The 24,376-nt window shown below is 42.4% G+C and overlaps 2 protein-coding genes across 6 annotated transcripts in view; both read left to right on the forward strand.

The window, feature by feature from the left end:
• Positions 1-24,376, forward strand: part of CTNND2 (catenin delta 2) — a 935,738-nt gene that overhangs the window by 768,390 nt on the left and 142,972 nt on the right. For all 4 annotated transcript variants that reach the window (XM_050794061.1, XM_050794059.1, XM_050794060.1 and 1 more), the window contains one exon: positions 23,430-23,547. In XM_050794061.1, coding sequence (XP_050650018.1) covers positions 23,430-23,547 — 118 coding nt within the window. The remainder of the gene's footprint in view (positions 1-23,429; positions 23,548-24,376) is intronic.
• DAP (death associated protein) overlaps positions 1-24,376 on the forward strand; it is an 840,643-nt gene that overhangs the window by 377,059 nt on the left and 439,208 nt on the right. The gene's annotated exons all lie outside the window — the stretch shown is intronic.

Here is a 24,376-nt window from a genome sequence, read left to right on the forward strand (position 1 = left end):
GGGCCAGGCTCAGTTTTATAACAAACCCACTCTTGCAATAAGGAACCTACTCCCATGATAACAATGTTAATCCATTGAGAGCCCTCAGGATCTAGTCACCTCCTCAAGTTCCCACTTATCAACACTGTTACATTGGGATTAAGTTTCCAACACATGAATTTGGAGAACACCTTCAAACTATAGCAACAGGCAAAGAAATCAATCACAGGCAGCCATTCATATTCATTCACAGACCAAAATTGGCCGTAGATGAAGATGCAGAACCTTTGAGGGCTGTCTGCTGCCAACCTGGACTCCTGAGTGCAGACACAGCTGGCCTAGGGCATCTGTCTGGTTTCTCCTATCCCTGAAGAGTTTTTTCTCCCTTTGCCAGCTTGCACAGCTGCCTGTACTTCTCACATCTGGCCTTCTTGCATATCCAAACTTAACCCATTCAAAGGCAATATTTATTAGATCTATAACTATTCTTAGAATAACTAAGCATCCCTGAAGGATTTTACTGAAGATGACTTCCAAAGACTGGAGCCTCTAACTTCTAGCTTTGGCTCCTTTATTCGCTAGGAGCATCAAGAGGGTACTCTGAGCACAAAAGAAACAGGTAAAGCCAATCACTTTCGTCATGGAATTGTCACTAATTACTCTGACCTTTTCTGTTATTGTGTTCACCAACACGTTACACAATAAAAAAAAAATGACAGTCTTGTATGCATGTGTTTTAGAAAGTAATCAAACAGCTGGGCGTGATGTCTCATGCCTCTAATCCCAGCACTTTGGGAGGTCAAGACAAAAGGATTGCTTGAGCCCAAGAGCTCAAGACCAGCCCAGGCAACAGAGGGAGACCCTGTATCTACAAAAAAATAAAAAATTAGCTGGGTTCAGTGGCATGCACCTGTAGTTCCAGCTACTCGGAAGTCTGAGATCAGAGGATCACTTGAGGCTGGGAAGTGGAGGCTGCATTGAGCCCTGATTATACCACCACATTCCAGCCTAGGCAACAGAGTGAGACCCTGTCACAAAAAAAATAAAAATAAAAATAATTTTTAAAGCAATCAGGCAATACAAAAGGAATAAAAATAGTATTAGTAATTCTCTCTTACCTCACCTTCCAACCCAGAGCCAAACCAGTTAATTATTCTCCATATATATTTACATAATTTTTTTTTTGTAAATCCAGTGTATAACAACTTAAATAAGTGTACATTTTCTCTCCAATACTATTCACAGATGCCTTCTCCTATACATTGGATGAGCTTTTGGAAAAGACTGTGTTTTCCCAGATCCTTCTTTCCATTGCACATCCTGAATGGCCCCAGTAACTGTTTTGTAGCTGGGGGTGAATGGGCTCTCCTTCTGCCCCCTCTTCCCATGTGCTTGACATCACAGTAGGAACTGGTAGCACTGGTAAATACAGATACAGATGTCTTCCCTCAATAGGTAGTTGTAGAGAATCATTACTAGATTGTTACAAGTAAGCTTGAACTTTATTAGCATACATAATGTTTGAAAACAACTTCAGCACTTGGCTTGCAAAAACAATCGTTTGAATGTAATCAGATAACATTGCATTCCAATTAATCAATAGAAGACCGATAAATTGACCAGATAATGTTCTTACCCGTTTTTCCTTTGGAGATAAAAGTATTAAAAGAAGAGCCTAGGAGTACTTCGAGGACAGTCTTGTGAATACACTTCCTGAACCTGTTCCTTTGCCCTGGACAGGTTGAAGGAGGCAAGAGATTATCGTGTTTTCTTTGGGTACCAATGCGTGCCCAACTGTGATGAAAAAGCAGTCTGACCTTGGTGGTAGGCCAGACCCCCAATGATGTCCATGTGCTAATCCCCAAAAACCTGTGAACACCTTAAATTACATGGCAAGGGAAAATTAAGATTGCAGATGGAATTAAGGTTGCTAACACCTGACCTTAAAATAGGGAAATGATGCTGGATTATTTGCGTGGATCCTTATAATCTCAAGGATTCTTACATGTGAAAGAGGGAGGCAGAAGAGTGTCGGAGTGATGCCACATAAGAAAGTCTCCATTGGCTCTGAAGACAGAGGAAGCAGCCATGAGCCAAGGTGCCCGTAGAAGCTGGGAAAGGCAGGGAAACATTCTCCTCTGGAACCGCCAGAAGGAACACAGCCAACACCTTGATTTCAGCCTGTGGGCCCATTGCTGACTTCTGTTCTCCGGATGTATAAGAATAAATTGGCATTTTATGCCCCTAAGTTTGTGTTAATTTGTTACAGCAGCAGGAGGAGCCTAGCAGATGCCCTCAGGCAGCTGTTGCATTGCTATGAAGCACCAGGAAGCCACACCGCCAGGCAGGTCAGCAGCACTCAGCACTCAGGGAGCAGAGCTGCACGGGCAGCTGGCCAGCAGGACACGAGGTCTGGCAGCAAACAGATAGAAAATGGGATTAGTTTTCCTTTCTCCCTTTCAACCCAGGCTCTTCTATCATCCAAGATTCCATAAACATCACACCCATGATGATGCAGTAGTTACCCCAGGGAGGTGAGCGAAGATTCAAGTAAGACAGGGATTCATCAGCTGGTCCAGTTCTAGGTGTGAGAAAACAAGCGTGAGATGAAATGCAGCCACTGCAGCGTGCTTCACACAGCACTGAACTCTAACACGCGGTATGCTGGGATGCTGACAGCCTCCTTGGGTAACAAGATGCTTTTCCCCTCTTTTGGTAATTATGGTTTCCGGATCAAAAATGGTTTCTGGCCGGGTGTGGTCACTCATGCCTGTCACCCCAGCATTTTCGGAGGCTGAAGTGAGCCAATCACTTGAGGCCAGGAGTTCGAGACCAGCCTGGGCAACATGGCAAAACACTGTCTCTATTGAAAATACTAAAATTAGCCTGGCATGGTGGTGCGCAGCTGTAATCCCAGCATTTTCGGAGGCTGAAGTGAGCCAATCACTTGAGGCCAGGAGTTCGAGACCAGCCTGGGCAACATGGCAAAACACTGTCTCTATTGAAAATACTAAAATTAGCCTGGCATGGTGGTGCGCAGCTGTAATCCCAGCTTCTCAAGAGGCTGAAGCACGAGAATCACTAGAACCCCGGAGGTAGAGGTTGCAGTGAGCCAAGATCGTGCCATTTTACTCCAGCCTCAAAAATAATAAAAATAAAATTAAAATTAAAAAAAGTTTCCTTTTACTTTGTGACTCCTCTGAAGACAGGGAAAGAAAACTCAACGCCAGCTTCTTGGGGAGATGATTCCAATGCTTTAGTTCTGCATGGACATGCAGGAAGGAACCTCCTCATGACTAATCAATGCAGCAGTACCACTTCATTCACTCCCCACCAGAGACATGTACAGAGCAGAGCTCTCATGACCCAAATTATAAGCCAAGACACCAACCTTGGTCCTGTTGTGTAGCTCCTAGAAAAGCTAACTTTTCTAGGAAAAATAATCAGTAGCTACAAATAGAACAGAATCTGGACCACCCATTAAATTTGTGTGATGTCACAAGGTTTAGAATATTGAGCCGAACTCACACCAATCATAGACCCTACAAGGTATCAAGCTTTTCGAAAAATATCAAGGACGCAGGTAACCACAGGGCACAGGTTGGGCAGGGAGGGGATGGCACCACCAGTGCCACTACCAGGTCCTTCCTGCTGTGTCAGGACACGCACTGACCCAGTTTAACATGTGTCCTCACAGAATGGTGTGCATTTGCAACACTTACAAATAGGGAGTCTGGGAATGGCAGAATAGTGGCCCCCAAAGATGTCTACATCCTAATCCCAGCAACCTGAGACTGTTACCTGGCAAAAGACACTTTGCAGATGTGAATAGGGTTGAGAACCATGAGAGGGGGAGATTGTTGTGATTTTCCTGGTGGGCTCAATCTGATCACATGAGCCCTTAAAAGCAGAGAATGTTCTTTGGCTGGAGTCGGGGAGATGCAGCAGAATGAAAGATCATGGCTGGATCTGAAGATGGAGAAAGGAGGCCACACGCCAAGAAATACGCACAGTTGCTAGAAGCTGGGAAAGAACCTCAGCTGATAACCAGTCAGGAAACAGGGGCTTCAGTCCTATAACCATAATGAACTCAATTCTACAAGTAAGCTGAATAAGCAAGGAAACAGATTTTCCCCTAGCACCTCCAAAAAGTAATGCAGCCCTGCTGATACCTTGATGTTAGTTCTGGAGACCCATACTGGACTTTCAGCCTGTAATAAGAGATAACTGTGAGGTAAAAAATGTATGTTATTTTAATCTGCTGAATTTGAGGTAACTTATGGCAGTAACAAAAAGCTAATACAGGGTCATTTTGGTCATTAAATACCTCCAATTTCATATCCAGATAGATACCTAACTTAGATATTTCCCATGAGGAATCCTAGACATCAGGAATAATCTGAAGAAAACATTCCATATAAATAAGGATTTGCCTGCTAGTAAATATTATTGTTTTGTTTGCTAGGAGGTCTGTGTTTTGCATGTTTGCAAGAAGACCTGGCAGTCGTCAGTCACCTGCTTTCCATAACAAAAGCATTCTTCCTCCCCACATACAACTTAGACCTGCTGCTACTTGTCTTCTTCCCAAGTTATTTTGCAGGAGCTTATCTACAACTACATGGAAATAGTAAACCAAGGCTTAGAGTATTACCCTGTTAAGTTTATGAGGATTAACCTTGTTCTTGAATATAACAAGCAAGGAAAAACAAGGAAATTCCTGGACACTTTGGGGTGTATGTACTATTTATAGTATTTTCCAAATCATAATTAACTAGACGACTAGATACCGCTTCTTGACTAAAGTGGCCTGAAAAAAATCAAATTTCTGGATTCTGAATAGGAAAATTAATAAAGTTCCTGCCTTTAGATAAACATGCTCCCATTAAAATTGAGATAACATATTAATAAATAAGAAATGAACTAATGAATGGATTAATTCCTCATATGGCTTTTCTGTCATTCAGCTCCTCCAGACCAATCTGGAATAAGTGTATTATTTATGGAATTTGATTAGAGATACACTAGTAAGTCTTTTCAATTCAACACTATTTATTGCGTGCCTACTTGATGCCAGGCACTGTATTAGCTGCTGGTGACATATGAGTGACAAGAAAGGTACAGGTCCTATTTTCATGAGCTTTGCAGGAAGGAGGCAGTAAGCAAGTAAATCAGTGGGATGGGAATTCTGAAAGGGAGCCTTGAATGAGCATAGAACCAATGAATTTAGCCTGGTCAGGGGATCGGGGAAAACCCTCCTAAGGAAAAGATTTGAATGATAAGTACGAGTTAGAAGAGGAGTGAGTATTCAGGCATGTGCCTTTGAGTTTGACTCAGTGAAATGACCCTGGAGTGGAGGACTTGTGCTTCGATATATATTTTTGAAGAATCACTGCAGCCACTACATCAGACTTCCCTAGAAGGTAGAGAAGATGAGGACAGAAGCAGAGAGAACATATAAGAGACAGGTGATGGCCATGGAGAATGCTTCTGGAAATGCTTTGAAGTTGGAGCTGACTTGATGTGCTGCCTGATTGAATGTAGGTGTGGGAAAGAGGAGAGTCACAGATGAGTGACACACATATCTATCCAGCAAGCGTAGCACTGTTGGTGCATAACAACATAACCATTAAGAAAACCCTCAAAATAGGCCACAGTTAGCACCATTGTTCTTTTTCCCCATTTCATTTTTATCTCCTTTTTTCCTTCTTGCCATTTTCATTTTATCTTCTTTTGCATCTCTTGATCACTGTGGCAACAAATATACTTTATAAAGTCCTTTTTCACTCTTATTATTTCTATTTTATTCATCACTAATTTAATTCATGACCTCTAAGATGAAGAAAATTCAGAACTAAAAAACAAACAAACAAGCAAAAAAGGCTGGCAATCTCTGTCTGTTCAGTCTTCAGTAACACAACACCTTAGACCAGGTAATTCACAAACAACAGAAATGTATTGCTCACAGTTCTAGAGGCTGGGAAGTCCAAGATCAAGGTATCAGCAGCTTCAAGGTCTGCTGAGGGCTGCTCTCTGCTTCAAAGATGATAACTTCCTGCATCCTCAGATGGTGGAAGACGCTAACAAACTCCCTCAGGCGTCTTTTATAAGGCCACTCATCCTATTCATGAGTGTCTCACCTCTTAATACCATCACCTTGGGGGTTAGGTTTCAACATATAAATTTTGGGAGGGACACAAATATTCAGATGATAGCCGTAGCCAACACTAATTTGGAAGTGGATATCTCCACCTACCACCATGATATGGACCAGATGGAGAGCAGGGGCAAAGTTGTGGCTAGCTTGTTTGCAACTTCATGTAACCCATAGCCCCCTGCATCTTGCTGCATGGTGAGGGGCCAGTGCACGTAGGAGAGTGTCGGTCATGGGCACACTATCTTTGAGGTGTGTCTGTGTGGAAAATAAAGGTGGGAAATGACTACTCAGAGACTTCAGTGATCCTAATTTTCTTTGGAGCTGGAATCACCTAACACTATGTATTTGATTTTCAACATAGTCTGTAAAAATATTCCATGATGAGTACTTGTGATTCAAATTAAAATAATACCATGTATGTCTTAGAGAATTTTAGCAAATTATTGGGTTAAATGAAGTCATTCAATCACTGAATCTACCGATGTACATTTGTATGATATAGAAGGATCCTCTCTCTGCATCTATTTTGTCAAAAGTTGAATCCACTCTGTTTTTTCTGTAACTTTTTTCTTTACTGATTGACAGATCTCTAAAACCTTTTCATTTCAGCATATATAAAATGATGGATAATAAGAGTAAATTTATTAAGATGAACTTTAGAAAAACCTTGAGTTTCTAGATTCTGTTTTCCAGATTATTTCTATGGAGTATTGTTGCCTTGACATTTTCTCCCATGAAGTCATTTTATATAGTTTGTGCCAGAGTTCTAAGAACCATTATTATTTATGAAAAGCAGTAAAACCTGAATGACAAATGTGCCCTGGGCTGATAGTGGAGGGCACAAGCCTTCTCTTTTGTTTTCTAGTTATTCTCAGGGTGGCCACCAAGCTGGTTGAGTGCACAGTTTTTAAATCAGACCTTAACACTTGCTCGAAAGCAAAAGACTGACACATGTACTGTAAAAGATTAAAAGTCCTTTGATTGCAGCACTTAGTGCAGTGAAGATAGACAATGGAACTAAACTCTTCATGGCCAACTTGTGACCTGTTTTTAATGATGTTCTGTGGCTCCTCAAAGTGTCATTGCTATTTGACCTTTTTGTGCAGCTTTATAATTCTTGGATTTTTGAAACATTACTCCTTTCACAACTAAAGCAGTAAAAGGAAATTGCGCACCCAGTGGTGCCATTATCCTACACTCATATTGCGTGCAAGCCATCTGGTAGTAATAAAGCAAGAAAAGTCACTCTTAGGTGCTACCTAGAGTTGGTGAGAAACTCATTTAGCTTACTGTTCTTCCTGCAACAAGAGGCATCTGAAAATCCTAATGACTACATCTCGTCTTGTCATTCAAAGCATGTGAAATGCCGCCGTCTGAAGACACAATGTTTATCTAAAACTTTTGAAATAAGTTAGCAGAAATGTTAAAATGAACATTTGTGAAAATTATTACGGTGAGTTTCTTTTTGTTTTATCTTATGTGAAAATAGTAGTTTTCCATTGCCACCCTAACAAATTACCATAAACGTAATGGCTGAGAACATTACTAATTGATTACTGCAGAGTCCTGTACCCTAGAATTGCAGGGGTCTTGGCTGGTTTCTCTGTTTGGAGCCTCTCAAGTCTGAAATCAAGGTGTCGGCCATTGGGCTGTTTTTGCAAAACTTTCAGAAGAGCCTATATCCAGGATCATTCAGGTTGCTTGCTATATTCAGACCCATGCAGTAGACTAAGGGCTGCATTTACTTGTGGGGTGTCAACCAGGAGTTGTTCTCAGTTCTAGAGGCCATGATATTCCCTGGCTCATTGCTCCCTTCCTTCATCCTCAAAGCCACTAGAGTAGGCCCCCTACCTTTATCTTTCCCCCTTTCTCCTGCTCCCTCCTCAGCCACATCTCTCAGTCTGACCCTTCTGCCTTCCTCTTCTGCTTTGAAGGGTTCCTGTGATTACATTGAGCCCAGCAGGATAATCCAGGATCATTTCCCTGTCCTAAGGTCAGCTGATTAGCAACCTTGATTCCACCTGCAAAGCCCTTTCCCCAGTTAGTATTTGGTTGAGCGACCAAAGGGTAAGAATCTTGGAGGGATGTCTTTAGAATTCTCCCTACCGCAGTGAAGGGGAAAAGTGCAGTCATGATAATAATGGAAGCAGACAGACTATATCGGTGCTATGGCAGCCTTGCTTTTAAAATGCAGAATCTTCGAGCTGCTCTGTTACTGCGTTTTCCAACATTATTCCTAACTAGTGATTAAGACCTATGCATAAACTTGCAAGAGCTCATTGATACTTCTCTTTACAGAAATAACTCCTGCTTTCTTTTAGTAAGCCTTCCAGAAATTTCTTTCAGAAATTTAAGAATAGACCAGGCATGATGGCTCACGCCTGTAATCCCAACACTTTGGGAGGCCAAGGCAGGTGGATCACCTGAGGTTGGGAGTTCGAGACCAGCCTGACCAACATAGAGAAACCTTGTCTCTACTAAGAATACAAAATTAGCCAGGCGTGGTGGTGCACACCTGTAATCCCAGCTACTCGGGAGGCTGAGGCGGGAGAATTGCTTGAACCTGAGAGGCAGAAGTTGTGGTGAGCCAAGATCGTGCCATTGCACTCCAGCCTGGGCAACAAGAGCAAAACTCCATCTCAAAAAAAAAAAAAAAAAAAAAGAAAAAAATTTCAGAATATATTTTAGTAATTAAGATTAAATTACTAATTACTAGAAGAAGACAGTAAGGTGCATAGTAATTTGAACAGCAAGACTATGCTAATATTTCCCTTTCAGGAAATAAAAACAGCTAAATAATCTTAAATTTTACTGTTTTCTGTATATTTTTTCTTATATGGATATATATGTGTTCTTACAATCTTTCTTCTCCCCATCTTCCATCACCTCCGTATGAGATATTTTCATTCTGAAACAAGGAAAGTGGTCCTTAGAATTCTTGGCAGTCTTAAGTAACCATTAGCCAAAAACTTGGTTTGTTTTTAATACAGTATTCACCTAACTAGAGCTATACAGTAATATCTGGTCAAGTTAACTGGAGTCCAGATTTTCTAACATTTGTCATGTTCTTTGCCTCAAGCAAAAAACCACTAAATGAGTTGTCAAAACTTCTCAATTTATGAGATAGCAATTAGCAGCGATGGGCACATTTCTAAGAGGTTATAGGAAAGGTGGTTTTTATTTTCAATCACTTCCTTCCAATTTAAACATGGGGATTAAGCTATTTTGATCCAAGGAATGTTTCTATTAGCATTTTTGCCACAAATTCAGGAGTTGGTTTCCAGGGAAAATATGTAAGAAGACTGTCTTAGTCAGTTTGGCCTGCCATAATGAAATGCAAGAGACAAGATAGCTTACAAAGAGCAGAAATGTATTTCTCACAGTTTTGGGGGGCTGGAAGTCTGAGATCAGGGGGCCCTCACAGTTAGTTGGGTTCCAGTGAGGACTCTCTCCTGGGTTGCAGACAGCCGACTACTGTGTCTTCACACGGCAGAAAGAGGGCAAAGAGCTCTCAGAGTCCCCTTTTATAAGGGCATTGATTTCATTCATGAAGGCTCTCATCCTTATGATCTAATCATCTCCCAAAGTCCTCACTAACACTGTGACGTGGGGGTTAGAATTTCAACATGTGAACTTGTTGGAGGACACAAACATTCAGTCCATAACAAAGACTATAAAAAGCAGAGAGGGCTAGATACCCGCAGGCGGCAGGCCTGGACCCCACAGAATAACAGGGGCTTCTGCCCTTCCTTCCCTACTTAGTGACTCCGTCTTCCAATTATTTAGCCCCACAGTGAGCAGTCAGCTTACAGAAATAATGGGGTGGCTTCCCAGAATAAAACAATATTTTAAAGGGGTGGAGAATTGCACAAAACAAAGGGTTAAGACCCAAGAGTATGTGAGAGTATATGCAGTTCTTTGCCTCTGTCAGTGTTTTGATGATGGTTATTGGTATTCAATAAGCTATCAGTCAGTGATCAAAGCAATCACAAAAACAAGAAATAGACCTGAAGGAAAACTTACCATCTAGATAAGTGAGCTTATAAAAATCACATGGATTCTCAGCTTTAATAAGTCTTTGAAGTATGATTTGTTAAAATATCCTGCAAGTAAATAAACCGAAAGATTGCATGCCTGCATATGTGGAATTAGGGAATGAATTGAAATGAAAGTTGGAAAGGTTGTTTTAATAGTAGCTGTTAATCATCCAGGACATAATGCCAAATCTTGAAAATCTTTTTTTGTTTTGTTTTGTTTTGTTTTAACGTTTCAATCATTTATTTGAGTATCATTTGAAAATAGGTGTACTCAACACAGTTAAAGGATCATATTGTCAGAATAGACATTAACAATAGTTCAGTCTTATCTCTCCTATTTATACATGAATCTCATGTATGAATCTAACAGATCACTCTTTGTGTGTGTGTGTGTGTGTGTGTGTTTGGCTTCTTTATTTTTAAATTTATTTATTATTATTATACTTTAAGTTGTAGGGTACATGTGCATAACGTGCAGGTTTGTTACATATGTATACTTGTGCCATGTTGGTGTGCTGCACCCATCAACTCGTCATTTACATCAGTCTTGAAAATCTTAAAGCCCACAATCTGACATTTAAAAAGGCAGGTAGCCAATAATCTATAATCCCTTATTAGTCAAGTTCTGTTCCCCTACATCCTGGAAGATAGGGGACTCAGAATGCAAGGAATTGGATCACATTGGTATTGCCGATTATTTATTTAGTCACATGGTGTTCATTTTCCTGGAAGCCACCCGCTTGGTGAAGTGAATATTGCATTTCTCTTCCGCAGTGTTTCCTAGCATATTCATTTATTATATATATTTTAAGACTTAGGTTTTGTGACTTGTCATATAAGTCACACCTGGTTGACCATAAGTAATTTGGTTTAACAAAGAAAGAAGAAAACAACTAGTTAGTATTCATTTGTTAATCTAATTTGTGTTTTGACCCATGACATTTTCTTTTCGCTGTGTTTGCAACTGGCCATAGCTGGCAAATCATTTAGCAAGCATGAAAATGCTTGCTGCAATGGTGTGTGGTGGGTGGACTTAACAGAGGCCCCCTTGATGGGAAGTCAAGGTGCCAGAATGAAGGTTAGATATGGGAGGCTTTCAATATATAGTGCACCCTCAATTTCTGAGCCTACCACGAATGTGCCAGAATAAAACATTATGGGAGTTGGTAGAATACAAGGAGGGCGGGCGTTGACCCAGGGGATGGACCATATGGCATTACTCCAAGCTTGAGACGTAGTCCGGTCATGAAAAAAATCAAGGCCTGGTAAGTACAGCTCACTCCCCAAGTACTGTGAGTTAGGAAAGAACTGTGAGCGGAACGTGAGTGTTTGTGGAGCACAAAGGGCCACCCGCACAATTAGGCTCACAGTTAATGGTTTTAGCCACACAGCATCCACGCTTTTCTTCCCTCAGATTTCCTTGTAATTTAGCCCAATGGGAAACTTTCAGCAGACATTTCATAGAGCAGTTAACTCTGTGGCGACCATCAGTTTTAATTGGAATCATGTAGCTAAAACCCTAGGTAGTACTTGACAGCAAGAGGGTGTCTTTTAATTCAGGTATTTCTGGTTCCGCTCTGGGCTTCTCTGGAACAATGTTCCCTGATGCATGGCTAACTCCAGAAGGCACAGATCCAGGCAGTCTCACAACGGTGCTGTGTTTAATCGTCACCAGAAGAGGAGCCCTCCATCCCTTTCTGATGGCTTACGTTTATAGGTGGATAGGGGGGGTGTGTGGTATGAACCTAGCAAGCACCACTTTGGGTACAGAACAACAGCAGTGTTCGTGGCCAGTCCCAGTAGGTAGTTGGTCTTTAGCCACCGAAGCATTCTGTCCCTGCAGCTCAGCAAAGCAATTACCAAGCCATCATTGTTCTGATTTATAAAGAAATTGCCTTCCTTGGGAGAAGACAGTAAGGTGCACAGTAATTCGAACCGCAAGACCGTGCTAATCTTTAAAAAAAAAATTAGGGAAACTTATTTTTTTGGAAATTATTCTGATGTGGCTGTGATGAGGGAACAGCTTTCCAAACACATATGGAGAGAGAGAATTCAAGAGCTTTTCAAGTAAATTCAGCCTTACATTATTTGCAGCCAATAAAAGTTTACAGAGATGTGGCTAATCCTAATGCTGGTAATCCTAACTGCCTGGTACTTATGGTTGGTGCTTCAGATAATGTTCTGGGAATTCATTAAAAATAACAAGACCACACTGCAGACTTCACTTCCACGGGGCTAGGAAGCTGCCTCAGTTCTCTGTCTTATAATCCAGTGTACTCATGTCCTAGACTGATACAGAATGCCAATTGTAGCACTATCTGTTCTCTGCAAGCTCTGAAGACTCCAGTTTTCAGGGGCCTCTTCTGGCAGAAGTGGAAGATACCAACCAGGCAAAAGAGCAGTCTGGACCAAGCTGATGGCTGCAAATTTGGTGGCACTCTTGTAGCTGATGAGATCAGAGATAGGGAAGAATATATTGAAGCATGTCGTTCAGCCTCAAAAAGTACATCATCACAACATCACATCAGTGTTGCCCATGCAGAGGGCCTCAGCGTGCCCTGGGTCCCATCCAACAGTGGCCTGACCTTACAGCGTTGAGGGCAGGTATTTTCTATGCCACCACCTCACGCCCCTCCACATGTGTATATGTATATGGCATTTTGTTCTTGATCTAAGCTATCCAGTTGTTTGATTATCTAGAAATCTCTTCTTGAAACTTGCATGTGCCCACTGCAGGCTGAGCAGTTTTCCTGGGAGGGAGTGGGACATGAGGCATCAGAGACAGTGCTGAGAAGAATCTGTTTACCCTGGAGCAAAATGAGCTGCAGGCTCCCTGTGAGTTTCCTCTTGCTGCTGCAACAAATTGCCAGAAATTCCATGACTTAAAACAACACAAATATATTATCCTGCAATTTCCTAGAACTTCAGACACTGGTCTCACTGGTTTAAAATCAAGGTGCTGGTACAATCGTCCTCCTTACTAGCAGCTCTGGGGAAGAATCCAAGCTATTGCAGGTTGTTAGCAGAATCCAGTTCCTTATGGCCATGGGACTGAGGTCTCCACTTGCTTGGTGGTGGCCAGTTGAGAGCTGCCCTCAGCTACTGCCCTCCTAGTGGTCTCTCTCTCCCCTTTGCCTGTGGCTACCCCATATGTCGAAGCCAGCAGCTGGGAGCTGAGCCTTTCCTCTTGGGATCTCTGTCATCCCTTCTGCTACACCTCTCTGACCCCAGCCAGGGAAAGCAGAGAATAAAATAGGGAGATTTCCCAGGGACAAAATAGGGAAAGTCTCCCTATTTTAAACTTTGTAACCTTAATTCCATCTGCAACGTCTTCCCCCCCCCCATATAAAGTAACCTGTTCACAGATTCCAAGGATTGTTATAGACATCTTGGAGGGGCTGTTCTCCGGCCTACCATAGTCCACCCTCTGGCCTCCAAAGAGTCACATTCATCCCACATACTTTCATTCCATCCCAGAGTCCCCAAAGGTTTCATCCCATTACGGCATCAACTCAAAGTCTTAAATCTCTTCAGCTCAAAAGTCCAAAATCTGAATCATCCAAATCAGAACTGGATGAGTAATCTGTTAAGTACAGCTCCTGGGGAAGAACTTCTCTCCGTCTGTGAACCTGTGAAAATAAAGAAGCAACATTTCTGCTCCCAACATGCAGTGGTGGGACGACATAGGATAACAATTATAGACATTCTAAAAGGGGGAATTGAAAATAAAATGGAGTCATTGCTCCAGAGCAGCTTGGAAACCCAGCCCAGCAAACGCCATTGGGTTTCCAGGCCAGAGCTTATCCAATGTCAGCCTCAGCTTTGCCCTGTGGGTCAGATGTCAGAAAAAGATAACACTGGAAATGCCTCTCGTAAGCTGGTGGGGGAAGAAGCCCTGCTTCAGTCCACTTTTGAGTATCATGCAAACGTTGTACATTTCCACCTGCAGAGAACTACAAGAACAGAACTGCATTTCCACCTGCCGCGGAATTACAAGAGGCAAGAGTGGAACCTCTGGTGAGGGATGGCCCAGGATTTGTAGCAATCAACCTGGGCTGTCCTGTGGCCAGATCTCAGGGAGGACTTAGCACAGGGAATGTGGTTGAGTAAAAGGGCATTAACAAGATTTGCCCTTGGTCCACCATGAGCCAGCCACCGTCTTAGTAGACATGTTGCACTGGCTGAGGATGCCAGGCTTAGTAAAAATGGAAAATTATGTGCCCAAATTAACATTTGCCACAGAATGCCATAGCTCCCTGCTGGGTCCTGTCCTTGGTTGGAGCCTGCAGACCCCACCCCTGCATGGATGTGCATGGATGGTATTTGCACAGGCTGTTCACCTGGAACTTAGCCCAAGCCTATGCCTGAACTTTATGCCTTGCCCTTCGCATTTAAAAGTATGCATTTTTAATACTTTCCATTTACGCTGCATGAGCTGCTTTTTTGCTGGAAACGTGTTGATTATGTTCCGTGTCCTTATTTTTTAAGTTACAACCCATGACTTGCTGCTATAAGCGTGAAGGAAAATAAATTTACAGAATTACAACTTAAGGAAATATTTTACTAAAATAGATGAAGAGTAAAATTTTCATCCATTTCAGCCTATATTTGTTTTCTGTTGTATATCCAGATGTCACTTCCAAAGATTGGTTGCCAAATTCTTCACACTGCTAGTTACATGCTGATGATATCATGATTACTCACGTCAAATATGTCTGTTTACCTTGCTAGACTGTGACCTTCTAAAGGTCAAAAGTCAGATACTCTCATCAGTTTATCCCAGGACTTATCATTGCGTATGGAAGAAAGCAGGCATCCAGTCAAGGTTGACTGCTTTGTAGATTTGAAATTATTTATCTCTGCTATTTTATCTTCCTAGAATGATTCCTCTAAAGCCCATATCTCCTCCAAAATTGAACCAAACATTACATAATAGAGTAAAAAATTAGAAATAATCTGGATATTCATTAACAGAGTATTAATTTGAAAAATTATGAATTGTGATCTATTTTTTATTGTTGTTTTTGAGACAGAGTTTCACTCTTGTTGCCCAGGCTGGAGTGCAATGACGCGATCTCAGCTCGCCACAACCTCCACCTCCTGGGTTCAAGCGATTCTCCTGCCTCAGCCTCCCGAGTAGCTGGGATTACAGGCATGCACCACAATGCCCAGATAATTTTGTATTTTTAGTAGAGACAGGGTTTCTCCATGTTGGTCAGGCCGGTCTCGAACTCCCAACCTCAGGTGATCCACTCGCCTCAGCCTCCCAAAGTGCTGGGATTACAGGCATGAGCCACCGTGTCCGGCCGATCTATTTATACCATGAGATACCAAAAGTCATTCAATGATTGTAGCTACCATCATGAACAGAGACAGTGATAAACTTTGGAGACATAAAAGCCAGTTGCCTGAGGAATTGTTACGGTAAAAAACAGAATGTTATCTACACGGTTTATTAATACAAGTGGAAAATAATCTTGAATGATAAATACCAAATGGTCACAGTGATTACCTTAAGGGAAAGCAAAGAGTGTGGACATCACTTTCAGTTCTACATTTCCCCCACTCTGTTAATATTTTTACATTAGTTTTAGATTTTTAAGAAATAAATGACTAAAATTGCCAACGCTGCTGTGAAACCTTCTGTTCTTTCCTCTCGCACGTTTGTGGAAGACACATTTCCTGTGGGGTGCTGGTAACCCGCCTGGTATGTTTCTCCCCTCTGGGCTGGAAGGCCTCTGGTGGAGCAGCTAGCTGCTCAGCCAACATTTACTGAGAAGAAACCAGCCCGACCCTGAGCAGCTGCCCTGTGTCACTGCAGATCCCCTGTGATGTCCACACCATTCCCAGCAGCACCTCCCGGATGAGGAGGCCAAAACGAACAAAGCGCCTTCACAGCTAAGTAGCGCAGCCATGTGTACCGCACCAGGTGCAGGAGAAGCCACCTTTGTGAACATTTTGAATAGTGAGAAAGCCAGCCACTCCCTTTTTGCAAAGGAGCTACAAATCAAAGGGATGAGCCCTCGCAGATTTTGTGGGAAGAATGAAGGGGATGGACAGACTTGGAGGGTCTCATGCTGCCCCCAGCCCTGCACCCTCTGCACCTAGAGAGAGAGGCTCTGGCTGGATTACTGTCACTGCATTAAAGGCCAGGTGGAGTCAGCAGACCCAGTGACTGGGCAATGACACCCCTTCCTTCCCCGCCCCTGGGCACTCAACGAAGAGGACAATCTTCCCGCACAGAGGAAAAGGATGGGCTTTTTGGACAATAATTTTGGAAACCACAGACAAAGTCTCCCAAGGCCTTGTGGGAGGACACGAGGCAGAGCTGCTGTTTCCCTGAGGAGGCAAATACATTGGATTTCTGAAACCCAGACTGTAGATTTAGGAGAGCAGCCTGCTGCTCCAAGCAGGGGCTGCTCAGACCACTTATTTTGGTGAGATGTTTTTAGACAGTTTAGGATCCCAGCCTCAGAATATGCTGCCAGTTCTGTACCTCTAGCACAGAAAACAAACAAATAAAAAACATACATAATGTTCATATAAAAATTTATAAAACTTGGAACAAAATATCAGGAGTTCACAGACACCCTCCCGAATCCTATGTCTGAGCTTCAGATGAGAATCTAGGTCAGGGGTTGATCATGCCAGAGACCCGTTTCTATATGGCTTCAAGTAAGAATAGGTTTTACAGTTTTTAAAAGGTTGTTGAAAGAAAGAGGAAGAGAAGGAGAAAAGAAAAAGTGGCAGAAACCCTGTGTGGCCCTCAAAGCCTAAAATATTTATTCTCTGATCCTTTACAGAGAGTTTTTAACTCCTGATTTAGGTGTTCACGGATAGCAGATCTCTTTAAAATTTAATGTTTTTAAAGCAAAAGCGAGTGCACTTTGTGGAATCAAGAAAAGCATGATTGGCATAATTTCTCATTCTCACACTTACTCAGATCAGGTAAGTTATGATAAATTCAAGCCATCGAGGATGTCAGGATGTTCTCCATAGAAGGGAGCTAAGTATAGGCATCAAACTCCAAAGAGCCAATTTTTTGCATCTTTACGTGTAATTAATACTTGAGAATCGATCTGGCTGCTAATAATATGGCTCTTTGAAGGGGTGGCTATTAGGTCTGTTCAGTCTCTGCCTAACTAAGCAAGAGAGAACAGGCAGGAGAGGCTGGACGTTCTGGAGATCTTGTTAGTGGGGGTGGCTGTGCTGTTGAATTATAAGATTGTCATGAGTTAAAAAAATTCCATCCATTTCTGAGTAGGTCATTACATGGTCAAAAAATTAAGACGCTCCGTATTTATATTCTACTTGTGAGATTCCCCCTCCCAAGTTTAGTGTTATTTCCCATCATTTGCTGGTTGACTGTTAGAAGCTGAAGGCCATTGGTCCAAAGGCCATCACTGGTAGGTGTAAGGGCCATGGTCCCATCCTGTTAGGAAGAGCCTGGGGCGTGTTGTTCAGAGTCTATACATCACATAGCACACAGCAGACAACCACGTGGCTTCATGGCCATTCAAGAAGTACTTTACCTTTCTACGTTGAATTTCCTACCATGGGCTAAGGTCATGGTTCTCACCTGTGGAGTGTGTTCTCATCACCTGGAGACCAGTGGAACACACTGAGAACTGGGCTAATGGAAGTGTAGGGGAAGGGCCTGCGCCTTTGTATTTTAATCCAGTTCCAAAGCTGATTCTGATGCAGCAGAAGAGCATAGGTTTGAGAAGCCACAGGCTGAGCACAGGTTAGGTGCTAGGGAAGCACATGTGCAGATTAGATCCTCATGGAGCCCAGCTATCCAGAGCAGGCCTCTCAGCCTCGAAACAATTGGTGTGCTTTGTGGCGGGGGCAGTCCTGAGCATTGTGGGATGGTTAGCAGCAGCCCTGGCCACCTCTATCCATGAGATGCCTGTAATGCCCCCAACACTCACCCAGCGGTGACAACCAAAAATATTCCCTGGTGGCACAGTCACCCTAGTTAGGAACCACTGGTCTAGAAAGAGTCCTGAAAAGAAACATATACTCTTTCATCCAGCCAATATCCAGTGAGTTCCTACTGTGTGCTGCATGGTGGGGAGCACAAACAACCAAATAAAATGATGCTCCCCTACCTCCTAACACCTTGTGGGACCAGACTCAAACATTGCGTGTTACAGGTGCTCTAAGAGAAGCTTGTGCCTGGAGCTATGAAGGAAGGAGTAGCAGGGCTGAGGCAAGGCTTAGAAGGTAGAAAAGGCTGTGCTTGGATTGAGCCCTGGCAACTGCAAATGTCAGAGTCAATGGCTTCAAGGTGGAAGGAAGAACATTCCAACGGGAGGGATCAATGGGCCTGGGAACCCCAGACAGCCTCTCCGTATCCTTGGCCAAGTGTCCAGAGGCTCTCAGCTCTGCCCTGGGGCTCCCAGATATCCCCGGGGTCGGGTCTGGTCTCTGGTCCATGCCATCATCTCTGGTGTCTTCTGCCTCCCCGGCCTGCCTTGCTGGGTTGCACTGAGGCTGTACTAAGTACGTGGCTTCATATTTCGACTTTGCCTTGGGACTCTCTGTATCACTTAAACTCAGCTCTATTCTCTAGCAACCTCCAGACAGCCTACCCCACTCCTCAAACTGGTGTATGGTCTCAGGAACCCAGGCCAGATCCTGCAGAGACCCAGCATCTGGGCTCTGCTGGTTATGAATTGGAAGATGGGATGAAGGAACTCAGGGAGTGCTTGCCCAGGGATGTGAAGGGTTGGGCCACCTGATGGATGTTGATTATAGCAGGGCTGGACCCAGGGCTCAAAGACATGTGAATTGGCTTGGTATGAGACAACTCCAGTGGAGTCCAGATCCTGAAGGCCAAGGAGAAGGTGAGGGAGAGAGGAGAGGAGGAAACAGACATAGGAAGACAACCTAGCCTTGAGCCAGGCCGTGAAAGCTCTTCCTCCAAGCCTGAGGTTGTAGACGGGTGAGAAACTGGGAAATATCTGACTGTCCCCAGGCCACAAAATTGTGCTGTTCTCTTCAGCACTCAATCAATATTATGAACAATCATAAGAAAGTTTATATCTTGAGCTAATTTTACTCTCAATGCTGTATGCTATCTTCAATTGCATTTTCTTTTTTTGCAAATTGAAACTGCCTCGAATAACTCAGGATGGGGCTTGTAACACAGGTACAGTTTAAGAAGCCAGTATTCAAATGGCGGAACAAACATCTGATATTTATTCTGTAAGCACGAAGCACAGTCAGTCACAGAGTAAACATGCCCCTGCTTTCCTGAATTCCAATCCGATGGAAGGGCTGAATTCTGAATAATAACCAACTATGTGTCACACACTCAGCTAAATGCTAGGTATAAACATAAGAATGACATGCTTTCTACTCTCCAGAAACTCCCAGTGCATTAATTAGGTCACAGCCTAAATAATACCAATACAAAATCAATGATATCAGTAAAGGAGGTTCAAAGAGCTAAGAGTGTGTGAAGGGAGAGGCTAATTACAAATACATTAATTACCCAATATCTCATTCCTTGGTTTTCTCTGTGGTTTGATCTTCAGTATCCTGGCCATCTGAAACAGAGACACATCTTTCATGCAAAATGCCACAGTCATACAGGTGAACATATAGTCTGAGTTCCACATTGGGTCCTAGGAGAGCACTGAGTGATGGAGATGCAAAGAAATGAGATGTCAAGCAGCACAGAAGACAGGGGAAAGGAAGCAGTTTAGTTGCATTTAAATTAAAAAAAGATTGGTCTTTTAATTGGAAGACATAAAAATGAATTGTTTCACTTTTTATCTATTAAGCAAAAAGATTATAGAATCCACTTTTAGCAGGAACTTCCCAATGACATAGCAACCGACAATTCAGTCACGATTGTAAAGATTACTAATAAGGACGAGATATTATGCACATTTTTGTGCTTCTAACAAATAATCTACAGGTATTTGTTTTAATGCTATGTTTATGCACAGAATTTTTCCATACCCATTTCTAACCAGACATAGAAATCACCTTCCTCATGATGGGCAGAAGATGGTTTAAGTATAATGGGAGGGAGGAACTTTCTAGCTTGGACATTGCTTAATTGTCAAACACTAAGGACCATGATTACTATTAACCATGTATTGAGCATCACAGAAGGTTATCAGGGTGTTTATTTTTAAACAGTGAAACATCTTGTTACGTTTCACTATAAAGGTGTAGAGACAAAAATTTGAGCTGTGTTCAAGTCGTGATGCTTACAGCTTTATCATGTATGGTTAACACAATTATGTTTCAGCCATAAGCTGACGTGACTTTACCTTAACACGTTGATCAAAAGTCTTAACCAACAACAATAAAAAACTGAAATTTGTGGTTGAAAGAGTAGAACTTGTGTTTGTGGGGAAGAGGGAGGAGCAGGAAACCCTCCTTACCACCAATGTGAAAATCAAAGATTCTCTTAAGATATGTTTCACGCACTGAGGTATAGTTGATTAAAAGTGGAAACCCAAGCCCAAAGACCTGTAGGAAACCATTACCCATTGAAAAGAGACAGTTCATATAAAAATGTATACTGAGCCTCATCATGCCTGCAGGCAGTATGATAACCCCCTCTTGAAGTCTATATCTTAGGTGCTGTGTGGGTATGAGTGTATCTCAGTTACTCCCCTTCTCTGCTGAGACCTTAAGTTATTAATCTGTCTCATTTTTCAATATCTTACACATTGTAATATAGTAGCCAATTAATAACTTTTTAAATTTTGGAGGAGACTGGACTAGAATGGAATAGAAAGTAGAATAAAGGAAAATGCTAAGATTAGTATTGACAGCTTCAGATGTTAAGTTGTTCATTTTGATTATTTCCTGTTGGTTGGTCCCATACATTTAATGATTACCAGTGAAATTAGGACTGATCATTAAAAAGTTTATTGGTGAATCAGGAAGCAACCTGCCTCCAAAGAAAGGATACTCGAAGGAAAGACCGAGCACATTAGTCAAAGAAGAGCTACAGAGGGTTTTTTCAGATCAGGGTGTATACACGCTACCCTAAGTTGTTTGCCAGCCTGAATTTCATTAATTCTATTTGGAAATAATAACTCGCTACACTAAAGAGCCAAACATAATCACACATTGCCACGCAACATTCTTCTGGCCAAAGAGGTCTGATTCAGAATCTTTGACAAACTTATTATTTTAACAGCTTCACAGCTCAACCTGGTGAAAATCATTTCAAGAAGGAATGAGCTAAAATGCTCCTTTAAAAGGGCCATTCTTTTAGTTTAAAATAATATCCAAATGCCTCTCACCACCTTTTCCCTAGCAGAAAGTTGGTTCCTCTCTGGCATGCACCACGGATTGTGTCAGAAACAAAAGTTGGCCATCACAGGATGGAATTTATAAAATTTTACATAAAAATGCTGGCAATATTTGCCTAGTTATATTATCTAAGAAGCTGAGAAATTTTGTTTATATTTGAAGATCAGCAAATGCCAAAAATACTAATTTGAATTGTATAACCTTTCCCGGTGTTACACAGAAGTGCCGCTGATAGAGCCTGTCTTAATACGTCTGTGGAACTTTTTAGGTATCAAAAAAAAAACGATTTATGTTCAGTTGCATTTTAACATGAAACCTATTTTATTTTAAATCTTAAAAAACCATATTCTGCATTCATATTTGACATCAGGCCTGAAGCCCTTTCTTTCCCATCTTCACAGGTTTTGTTCCAGCTCCTCCTCAGCCGAATGCTAGGTAGAGACATAGGACTGACATGCCTTCTATCCTCCAGAAAGTCCCAGTGCAGTAATGAGGTCACAGCCAAATAATTCCAATACAAAATCAATGGTGATCAGTAAAGGAGGTTCAAAGTGCCAAGAGAGTGTGAAGGGGGAGGCTAATTGCAAATAGATTGATTCCTCAAAATCTCCGTCCTTGGTCTTCTCTGGGTTTGAGCTCCAGTATCCTGGCCATCTGAAGCAGAGAAACACTTACTGCATCGCCTTGGACAACCTCTGAGGCTTGGTTTTATCATCTGTAAAATAGAATTTACTACAACAGCAAAAGATGTTGTGAATATGAAATGAGACTACCTGAGTCAATTATAGTGGGCTAGAGATTCATTTCATTCAACTTCTTCAACTTCTCCAGACTCCGTCCAGGCTTCCGGATCCTTGGGATCTGCCTCATGGCTGCCCCAGCAGTCAGTAAAGAACACGACCCTCCTCCCAGCCAGACCCTCTGTAGAGAACTGGGGTCTGAGTTCTCAACATCAGCATCAGTATATGCAGCTTATCTGACTCTAACCCGGACATTCTGAGTCAGAGACTCCAGCATGGAGCCAGCAGTCTGTACTGCACGCACCCTCCGGAGGATTCTGATGCTCCCAAAGTTTGAGAATCATCCTTCTTTTTCTACCACTGTCCCCAAGGTCCTTAAATTCTTTCAATCCCTTCGTACCACCCACTAACTCACCTCCTCCAGCCTCCCTTTTACAGGTTGTGTTGCCTGTAGTAAGTCATTGCAGAAATTCTCTACTGGAACCATACGCTAACCGTGGGTAGGAGAAGAACAACATACTCTCAGGTGGTAGAATAACTAAAAGCACCCCAAGATTTTCCTTCGGATTATCTCTGTCTCTTGTAGGAGTAGAAGATCTCTCTGCTTTGTAGCCGCACATTTCATTACAGTAGGCCCCGTCTGTTGCCATTAGCTCAGCATGTGCTAGCACAGAAAAGAGCTTGGAGCCGCTCCTTCCCATAAGAGGTATCATGCACATCCCAGTGACTAAACTGTCACAGAAACCTCTAACTATGTCCTTAGAATAAATTCCTAGAAGTCTACTTCTGGCTGGGCCAAGGTAGGTATCTTTGCGGCAGACAAATTTAGATGTCTAAAATATTTCAGAAGTTACAAGCTCTGTCTTTGAAAGTGTTTCAGACCTCTCAAAGAAGAATCCTTGGAATCCAAAAGCTTCTGATTGTACATGAAGTAAACCTAGAAGACTTTCTGAAAGTCCCCCACCCTCCGTGGTCATGAGACTCACAGATCCCATATTAGGAATTCTTCATTGTCTATTCCAGGAGTGGCATTACAGACATCTGTGACTTACCCAACTCTGGGATGTGTTTTGTGGAAGCCATCCCTATTCATTAAAGATATATTCTTGATAAGCATTTGGAAAAAGTGGGGAAAAAAGCATTTCCTTTCAAACTATGAGAGCAGATGGGCATGGAAAGACATTCTTTTGGTGACAGCCGTAAAGACTGCTGACGTGTCCTTTTGCTTTGCAGGAATGTTAGTTCGGCCGGAGAGGAGGCCCGCAGAAGGATGAGAGAGTGTGATGGGCTTACGGATGCCTTGCTGTACGTGATCCAGTCTGCGCTGGGGAGCAGTGAGATCGATAGCAAGGTTGGTTGTGTTTGCATAGATTAAGCATGTTCGAGAATAAAGACTCCCACGGGACTCAACAATAGCTAACAACCCCGGAGAGCCGATGCAGTAATTCAGACTTTCCTTCTGAACTCTCTCCTGGTTTCCTTATAAGAATCCAACACTTTTTAGACTGGGCTTCTAATTCTAGCATGGAACTAGATACCTGACTTCTGATTAGCCATGAGTAAATATGCAGATTGTTCTAAGTTACTCAAACCACAGGTATTCCAGATGAGTGTGTAAACTTGAATACCACAAGCTTCTAGTTTTTATTTAATGTAATCCACTTTCAAAAGAAAAGACAAGATGTTAAAACTGCCTGCTTTTTTTTTTTTATTTTTTGCAACAGTCTCGCTCTGTCACCCAAGCTCTGTCACCCAGGAGCGCAGTGGTGCAATCAAGGCTCACTGCAACCTCCACCTCCTGGGATCAAGTGATTCTCCTGCCTCAGCCTCCTGAGTAGCTAAGATTACAGGCATGCGCCACCACGCCTGGCTATTTTTTTTATTTTTAGTAGAGATGGGGTTTTACCACATTGGCCAGGCTGGTCTCAAACGCCTGACCTCAAGTGATCCACCCACCTCAGCCTCCCTAAGTGCTGGGATTACAGGCGTGAGCCACCGCGCCCAACCTTGGGATTTGAATAATCCCATATTCTTGTAAACTTACTTTTTAACAACTGTTGATTATATTAAGTGCCATTTTAAAAGGCCTGCAAGGTCTAAATAAATGTCACAGTGCTAAATAAATGTGGCTTCCCAACAAAGTAAGTCACTGAAGTCTATTCAGTGTTATAGTTCACAAG

The sequence above is a fragment of the Macaca thibetana genome, chromosome 6 (assembly GCF_024542745.1).
Source record: "Macaca thibetana thibetana isolate TM-01 chromosome 6, ASM2454274v1, whole genome shotgun sequence".
Taxonomy (NCBI): domain Eukaryota; kingdom Metazoa; phylum Chordata; class Mammalia; order Primates; family Cercopithecidae; genus Macaca; species Macaca thibetana.